The sequence below is a fragment of the Belonocnema kinseyi genome, chromosome 4, assembly GCF_010883055.1.
Source record: "Belonocnema kinseyi isolate 2016_QV_RU_SX_M_011 chromosome 4, B_treatae_v1, whole genome shotgun sequence".
Lineage (NCBI taxonomy): Eukaryota > Metazoa > Arthropoda > Insecta > Hymenoptera > Cynipidae > Belonocnema > Belonocnema kinseyi.
Genome location: NC_046660.1, coordinates 37,852,618 through 37,861,493, shown reverse-complemented (window position 1 = coordinate 37,861,493; position 8,876 = coordinate 37,852,618). Strand labels below are relative to the sequence as shown.

Genomic DNA, 8,876 nt, shown 5'->3' with positions numbered 1-8,876 from the left:
CCCCCCCCCCCCGCGTAGCCGTTACTAATTGTTGGCGTGTGAGACCCCCCTCCCCCTTCCTAAATTAAAAACATATTTTATGATCGATCCCTTACCCATGACGGAACCATAGTTTATTGCAAAAAATGTTGGTATGGTAGGAGCCTGGTGAGTAATTGAATAAATAATTAGTAATAATGTTACTAACTTTAAATTCAGCTTCAAGCCTTTCTAGTTGCTTAGCACTATATGCTTGACGAGGCTTTCGATCGATGCCTGGTTTTCTTGATCTTCTGCCAGTAGATTTTGGTGCTGAAAATGGAAAAATAATGTTTCTACAATTAGAAACATTTTTTGACGAATTCCAAAGAGACAGTAAATACAATAACCAATAAGGTCTATAGTTCGACCGGAGACGAGTAGGTATATAATTATTATGCAACTGCGAGTGGCACCAGTGTCTAAGAAACGTCAAAAATGTGTGCTTAGTCGAGTGAGAAGATTTATAGCCATGCTAAGAATCGTTCAACATCATACTAATTTTTCTCGATCGCTCTGTAAACACAAATAGGGCCTATCTAGTTACCACTTTCTCGGCCTTGGCAGCGAGTGCCTAAAACTAGCCAAACCTCCACGGATTCCAACCAAAAGTTTTAAAATATGCCAGTTGATTTGGTATAGAACGTGTGACACCTACTTGACAAGGAGAACTTGAAAGTGTCAATGGGAGAAGCAAACAGTTTACCACGAAGAACGTTTGAACACGATTATAGTCCTCGTGTGAACAAGTATACAATGCACTGCTCGTGAGATTATCAAAACCTCCTATAATTCTTAGTAAAGTTTTTAATTTGTCTACTTAAATCTTATGCTCAGTTCTCAACCTTCAAGTTTACTTTCTTATTATTTTTTATTATTTTTTACAATAATAATTTTTTCGTAATTCACGCACGAGTCACATTGGCGAAAAGTCACATTTGCGGCAAATCTCAATTGCGACAAGTCATGTTGGCGGCATTTCTCACTTGGATAAATTCGAAGTCCGGAACAATTTACAGTTGACAAAAAATTTCCAAAAATGCGAGAAGACACCCCTGTGATAATTCACAAAAAATGGGGGTCACGCCTTTCTAACATCCCACCGGGGGGGGGGGGGGGGGGGGGGGGGGGGCTCCGATATGATTGGTCAAATAAATAATTTAAGTCATCCCAATAATTTTTGTTCATTTTTTGTGGACTGAAATATTCTTTTTAAGTGAGAGGTGTCCGCGATGTGATCTTTTTTAAAAGAAAATTCATCTTTTTTTTTTTAATTCTTCTTCTTTGGTAGAAAATTAAGCTTCTCTGTTATAAATGTTTCTTGGTTAAAGATACATCTTTTTACTTGAAAATTCATCTTTTTATTTGTAAAATAGCTTTTATGTTGCCAATTCATAATTTCTGTTTGAAAATTCAACTATTTTTTAGGAATTTAATCTTTTTGGCTTGCAAAATGAACAATTTAATTTTTCTTAATTTATTGAATTTAAACATTTGAAAATTGCTCTTGTATCTTAAAATTAATTTTTTCCACTGAAAACTGAACTATTCCATTTTTCGATGAAAACTGTTATGATTAATTGAAAATTGATCTTTTCTATTAGAAAATTCATCTACTTTTTTAAAAATTCGTCTTTTTTGGTAGAAAATTAATGTTCTTAGTGGTAAATTTTGTTTGCTAGTTACAAATGTAACTATATAGTTAGACATTCGTGTTTTTGGTAGAAGATTAATCTTCTTTGTTGAAAATTCATATTTAAAAATGCATCTTTGTAGATTGAACATTGAACTATTTGGCTAAAAAATCTACTATTTTTCTGAAAATATAATTATTTTGTTGAAAATTCATCTTTGTAATTTTGTAACTATTTGCTTGAAAATTCACCTGTTTTTGTTGATACTTTTGGATTAGGACTTGATTTTTTCTAATTTTTCGTTTTAGATCAGAAATTCATCTCTTTTGGTAGACAATCTATTTTGGTTGAAAATTCAACTATTTGTTTAAAAATTCGTTTTTTGAGAATTTAATTATTTGGTTCAAAATTGTACTATTTCATCAAAAATTCTATTTTCTGCAAAAAATTTGGCTTTTTGGCTTTAAAATTTAACTAATTGGTTCAAAATTCAGCTTTTTGTTCAATATTTGTTAATTCAGACTCGATTATTTTCGTGAAAATTCGTCTTTGTGGATTAAAAATTTATCTCTCTTTGTAAAAAAACTTTTTTTGTTGAAAATTTAACTGCATTTTACAAGATTTGTCTGCTTTGCTTAAAAATTTAATTATTCGGTTGAAAATCCAAAGGTTTTTGGTAAGTTTAGTTTTTACAGTGAAAATTTAACTATTTCGTTAAAAATTCCACTATTTTGTTAAAAATCCACTTAATTTTCAGAAAATTCAATTATTTTGTTAAAAATTGAACTATGTTTTTAAAGTTTGGTCTACAATGCAACTTCTTTGTTGAAAATTCAACTATTTTATTGAAAATTGAACTGTGTTATAAAAAATTTGTCTGCTTGGCTACAAAATTTAATTATTCGGTTAAAAGTCGAACGGTTTTTGGTCAGTTTAGTTTGTAGATTGAGAATTACTGTATTTTGTTAAAAATTCCACTATTTTATTGAAAATCTAATTAATTTTTAGAATAATTAATTATTTTGTTAAAAATTGAACTATTTTGTTAAAGTTTGGTCGACAATGCAACTTTTTTGTTGAAAATTCTACTATTTTATTGAAAATTTAACTGTGTTGTAAAAAATTTGTCTGCTTGGCTACAAAATTTAATTATTCGGTTGAAAATCAAACGGTTTTTGGTAAGTTTAGTTTGTCGATTGAGAATTGAACTATTTTGTTAAAAATTCCACTATTTTGTAGCAAATCTAATTAATTAAAAATGTTTTAAATTATTCTGTTAAAAATTGAACTATTTTGTTAAATTATGGTCGACAATGCAACCTTTTTGATGAAAATTAATCTTTGTAGATTGTAAATTATACTATTCAATTAAAAATTCTATAGTGTTCTAAAAAATTTGTCTTTTTGGCTTAAAAATTGAACTATAAAGTTGGAAATTCACCTGTCTTGGTCAAGCTATGTTGATTGAGACTTAATTATTTTCATATCTTTTGATAGAAAATCTTTTTTGGTTGAAGATTTAACTATTTTGTTGATAATACAATACATTTTGACTTGAAACCTTAGGAAATTAAAGCGCTCGATATTAAATTCTATCTTGATTCTATCTATTAAATCTTTTTACACTAAATCTAAATTAATTTTATTCTGAATAATTTATCCCTCTATGTTCGTGAAAAATCACGCTAGTCCACTTGTTTTCACGGCATTTCGGATTGTAATCTATTTTCCAAAAAATCTGAAATTTCTCAAACTCTTCTAAAGATTATTATTTATGTACTTGGCTAAAAAGAAATCTAAGAAAAAATTTAAATGTATAATTCCACTCTCTTTTCTTGAGTGCGACAAACGGACGAACGTGTCAAATTAAATTTTAAGAGTTTGTCACCGATTTTTTAAGTTTACGTAAGGTCCAAGCTACGCTAAAGACTAATGTAAAACTAAAGTATATTTTCGATTTAAATCTACACTGAAGACAATTATTTGTCTGCGAAACGTCCCCTTCCAAAAATCGCGAAGCTTTTCCCAGGAAGCGTGTAGCTCGAGCCCCCACTTTGGCTTATTTGCTGACTGATTAGCCAGTTACTCCTTATGTGGTGGATAAACAGGTAGAACTCGTATGTTTGAAAAAGACATTAACATTTTTTATGAGCCTCTTTCGAACGTCTATGCGACTACGGAGAACCGTAGGACGTGCTTTTGCACCTTCGAAAGGCCGTCCCGTCCCCAAGAAATTACATTTAAACATTTTTTTATCCTTTACCTAGTTATGAACCTATGGTACGTTCCGTGAAATTTTATGTATTCTACTTTTATTTTTTTATGTGCTCGGAACTTTCTCTGGATTCAGACAATTTTAGGAGATTAGGGGCCGTACTTCAATTGCGACAATGCTACACATTGTTTTCTCACCCTTTCCTTCAAACAACATAATTATTGTTTTATTTACTTTAATTTTGAGGCCCATGTTCGTCGTGCTGAAAATGCTAACCCACGTACCCTCATTGTCTCGAGATCCACAACTTCTTCGTGAAAAAGGGATATTCTTACATTACCAATTTTTGAATATTTTTTACCCCGCTGTCCATCCTCGTTAACAACCGCAGTTTCGTCTTTTAACATCCCCCCATCCTAATAAATTGTTCTATTGTGTCTCTTTTTTAACCAAAAAGAATCTTTAAAAAATGTTAACCAAGTATAGCTCAATTCTTAAAACAAAAAAGATAAATTCCCAACGAAATATTTAATATTTCATATTTGAACATTACATTTTTTTAACCAAAAATGGAATAGTTACAGTTATAGCTTAAAAAATTAAGTTTAACAACAACAAAAAATAATTTTCTGCCAGTTTAATAGAAAAAAGACCAATTCAAATAAAGTACTAGAATCCACAGCCAGAGGATTAATTTTTCACCCAAAAAGACGAATTTTCAGAAAATACTAAAAATATTCTAAAAAACAGTTGTATTTTCCACCCTATATGAATTTTCAAAAAATAAGAATAATCTTCTAACCTAAAGGACGAATTTTCAATAAAAATAGATGAATTTTCCTTTAAAAAAGAGTAAATTTTTTACCAACTAGTTGATTTTTTGAATAAATAGTTTAATTTTTAAATATATGGTAGAATGCCCTGCAAAATCAGTTGGGTTTTCAAGTCAAAAAGGCGAATTTTGTACAAAGCAGTTGAATTTTCAAGCTTAAAACTGAATTCTCAACTAAACAGGTAATACTTGATATTTCAACCAAAAACTTTTTTTATTTGAAATATAAATCAGTTTAATTCAACCAAAGAAGTCAAATTTTCAGCAAAATAATTCAATCCTTAACAAAATACATGAATTTTCAACAAAAAATTTATTTTTTCTTTTCATAGGGAATTAATATTATTACTGAAAATGTTACTTTTTTTTAAATTGATTTTTTTCTGGTTAAAAATTAATTCATTTCGTTGGTAATTCATCTTCTTTTGTAGGAAATGATTTTCTTGGTTAAAAAACTGATAATTATTGATGAATTTTCATCTGTTTGGTTAAAAATTTAACTATTTTCTAAAAATTTGTAAATTTTTTGGTTCAGAATTAATAAAATTGTTATCGTTGAAAATGTACGTATTATATTTTAGATTGAAAATTGTCATTTTAAATTGAAATTTAATCTTTTCTGTTTAAAAATTCGTTTTTTAGAGCAATTTAATCTTTTTTGTTAAAAAATTGATCATTTTTGTTGAAAATTCATCTCTGTAGTTAAAAATTAAAATCTTTTCTTCATAATGATTGTTTTATTTAAACAATATTAATTATTTTTTTGCTAAAAATTCACTTTTTTACAGATAATGAATCTTCTTGGTTGAAATTACATATTTTCTCGATAAAAATGCAATTACTTTTTGAAACTGAAAACGTAACGGTCCCATTGTTGCTGAGAAATTTATTTTTTTTAGTGGAAAGATAAATTATTTCCTTAATAATTCATATTTCCTAATTGAGAATTACCTTTCTCGTTAAAAATTCTTCTTTTTTGCTTTAAAAGTTTACTGTTTTATAAAAAAACTCGTCAGTTTTGACTGTACTAAAAAAGTCTGGTTAAATTAATCAGAATTCCGACTAAATATGCCCTTACATTTTTTTCTGGTTAAAACATAAGACCTTAAAAGTACCAAAACATAAAAATTTGATATTTACTACAACTTAAGAAAAATGGCTCTGTAAATTCGAGAGCAATAAAACACAGCTTCGGTACTTTGATCTTTTATCTAATTTCAATTAGATTTTCTTCCAGTTTTATTTTATGAATTATTGTATCTCATGGGATGAATTTCGTACAATGGAACTTTTATTCGAGAGAGCATTTCTCTCAGAATATAAACTAGAAAAAGAAATGACGAGAACGTCGAGATTTACGGATACGGGAAGGCATTTAGCACTTCTATGGAGGTATCGCTTTGATAAATGGACTTTAACAGAGCAATGGATAAGAGGAATAAAAGGCGAGAGAAAAATTGGGAAAAGAACCCTGTTTTCAAGCTATTTTGCAAAAAAATTAAACACTGAATTAGCAGTTATGAAAAAATATAAATAAATAAGTGGCCGATTTCATATGACATCGGGTAGTCTGATGATTAGATTCATTAGTAATATTAATGGATAGTTTCTTTCTGGCACTACAAAGAAATAAAAAGAAAATTTAAAAAATTACACCGTCTGGAACTTTCTGAACTATTTGAAATTTTTTAATAATTTGAAAGTAATAGTATCATGATTTAACGCTTTTATTTAGTTTTGAATCATATGCAAATATTGACATATTACAATAACAAAATTTTTTAATACTTAGCAATAATGAACTTTTTGTTTAAACACTTATAAATAAAATATTCACATCTGAACAATTTGAGATAAGTTAAATTTCAGATTGCAAGATTAAGGCTTTCAAATTTTAGAACATTTGGTAGAGGATTTTTTTGTTCTTTTTTACGTTTTTATTTAGTTCGAAAAAATAATTTTTTATTTTAAATTATTTTTTAAATTGAAAAATAGTTTAAAATTAATAGTTAATAGTTTTAAAAAATTTTATGGAGTTGAAAGGGACGAAATTAGATTTATTTTTCCTGAATTGGAAGAGGTAATTTTTTTGTTAGCATTTTTATTGAGTTTAAGGGGGGGGGGGAGGTTTAGTTTTAATTTTTTCTGTATTAATTTTTTTTACTGTTTTTATTTAGTTGGAAGGGAGGCTAGATCGACCGTTTAGAATTCGTTTTTTCTGCGTTTAGAGATTTCCACACAAAAAATTTGCTTAAATGAAATTTTTTTTTAAAATTCAAAATAAATCAATACGATATCTAGCGTATTTGTTCGCGTCTTTGAGACGCATCGACTGACCTTTTGTTGAACCTTCGATGACTCCAGTACCGATTAATGAAGTGTCAATAAAATTTGTGTATTCTTTTTATATGAGAAAAACCTTACTAATATTAGGAATATTACAGTATCGTATTTGACATGTTTGTTCGCATCTTCGAGACACGTCGAATGGCCTATTTAAGAAAAACTTGCCTAATGTAAGGATTACAACAGTTATTATATCATATACTTATTCGCGTCTTCGAGGCGCATTGGTTGCCCAAATTAAGAACCTTTCATGACCTACCATAAACAACCAATATCGTTTTTAATTTTGTTAACAAAATTATTTTAGTTGTTTATAAGAGGACGTTTTTATATTGGGAATATACCAGTACTACATTCTTTTGATGACCATTCTTGAAAAATCAATAGCTATGTACTTAGAAATTAAAAAAAAATAATAATAACATTTTTTTTATGAAGAAAACTCTGATTATAGTTTTTAATAATGTATAACACTACTGTTAGTTAAAAACTTGTTCACTGTAACAAAACACAGCGATTGAAATTTTGGTAGGCTCTCTAATCTTCAGAAAGTAAAATTTTCGGTAAAACAGAAACATGAGCTTGAAAAATATCGAAAGTATCCATTTTTTATATTCTCATCCTAATTAGAAGGTGTTAGTTTTATTTTTTAAGGGAAAAATCTTCTTCTTAAGGAAACAAATTGGAAGTAGACGAGGCTATTTTTTTCTTTTAATACATTTTGATTTAATACAAACAAGAAACAATTTTTCAGATAAACAATAATTGTTATATTTGAAGGATGCATCAAAACAAATTGATTTTGGGGATATACAAAAAATATAAATAGATCGAAAAAATTTTCTCGGAAGTAAACTTGAATCATTTTGTATTAATTGTATTTCCTGCGAGGCAATTATATATTGTGAAGAAAATCTAGGGGAATTTGATGTAGCTTTTGCGTGTCCAAATGGTGTTACCATAGGCGCCTGTGCTAATACCCAATATTGCTTAGAATTTGAAAGAGCAGACTGGGTTCATTCCACCTTTATCTCACGGAATGGACCTATTCGTGCGATAAGTTATTAACTGCAGTAATGAGCTCTTTCACTCAGATCATATAAAACATCTCCTTTTTTCAAGAGAAAATGACGATTATGTGTTTTCACAAACATGTGCAACTTTTTCCCTTCACAAATATTTATTTTCGATTCAAAATTTTTATTTTCTATTGCCATTAAGCAAAAATAATTTTGTACACAAATTAATATTTTTAATAATATTCTCTATGAATAATTCTACAAAGTGGCATTCTTTTCTGAATATTAAACTTTTTATTAAATTATTATTTATTGACAGTTACCAAATGAAGCAATTGAACAAACAAAAATTATTTAAAGATATTATTATTTTTTATAATTATCTTTTCATATATTATGGCTAGATAATTGCCGATTTTTATAAGATTTTCCAATTTTGTTAATTTTTCAAATATAGTAAGGTAATAATTAATTCAAGGTAAAAAAAATATTTGTCGCAACAATTTATTATTATTTTAAATAATATTCTCTTTGAATACTGCTTTCACATATTAATGCTAGACAGTTGCTACTTCTTATGAAATTTACCACTTTTTCTTCATTGTAACTTATATTGAATTAATAATTAATTGAAGGTAAAAAGCATATTTGTAAAAACAATTTTTAAAAAATTATATTTGCTTGGAATAATGCTAGAAAGTAGCGGATTTTCCTGAAATTTTCATTTTTGTGTCCACTTTTCAGTTATAACAAAGTAATCATGGTTAAAATTAAACAAAAATAGTTGTTTAAACAAACAAAATTTTTTATAA

General features: G+C 27.9%; 1 protein-coding gene across 1 annotated transcript in view; it reads right to left on the bottom strand.

The window, feature by feature from the left end:
- Positions 1-8,876, bottom strand: part of LOC117170839 (homeobox protein MSH-D-like) — a 17,391-nt gene that overhangs the window by 3,660 nt on the left and 4,855 nt on the right. The window contains exon 3 of the mRNA XM_033357883.1: positions 188-291. Within this exon, the coding sequence (XP_033213774.1) occupies positions 188-291 (104 nt within the window). The remainder of the gene's footprint in view (positions 1-187; positions 292-8,876) is intronic.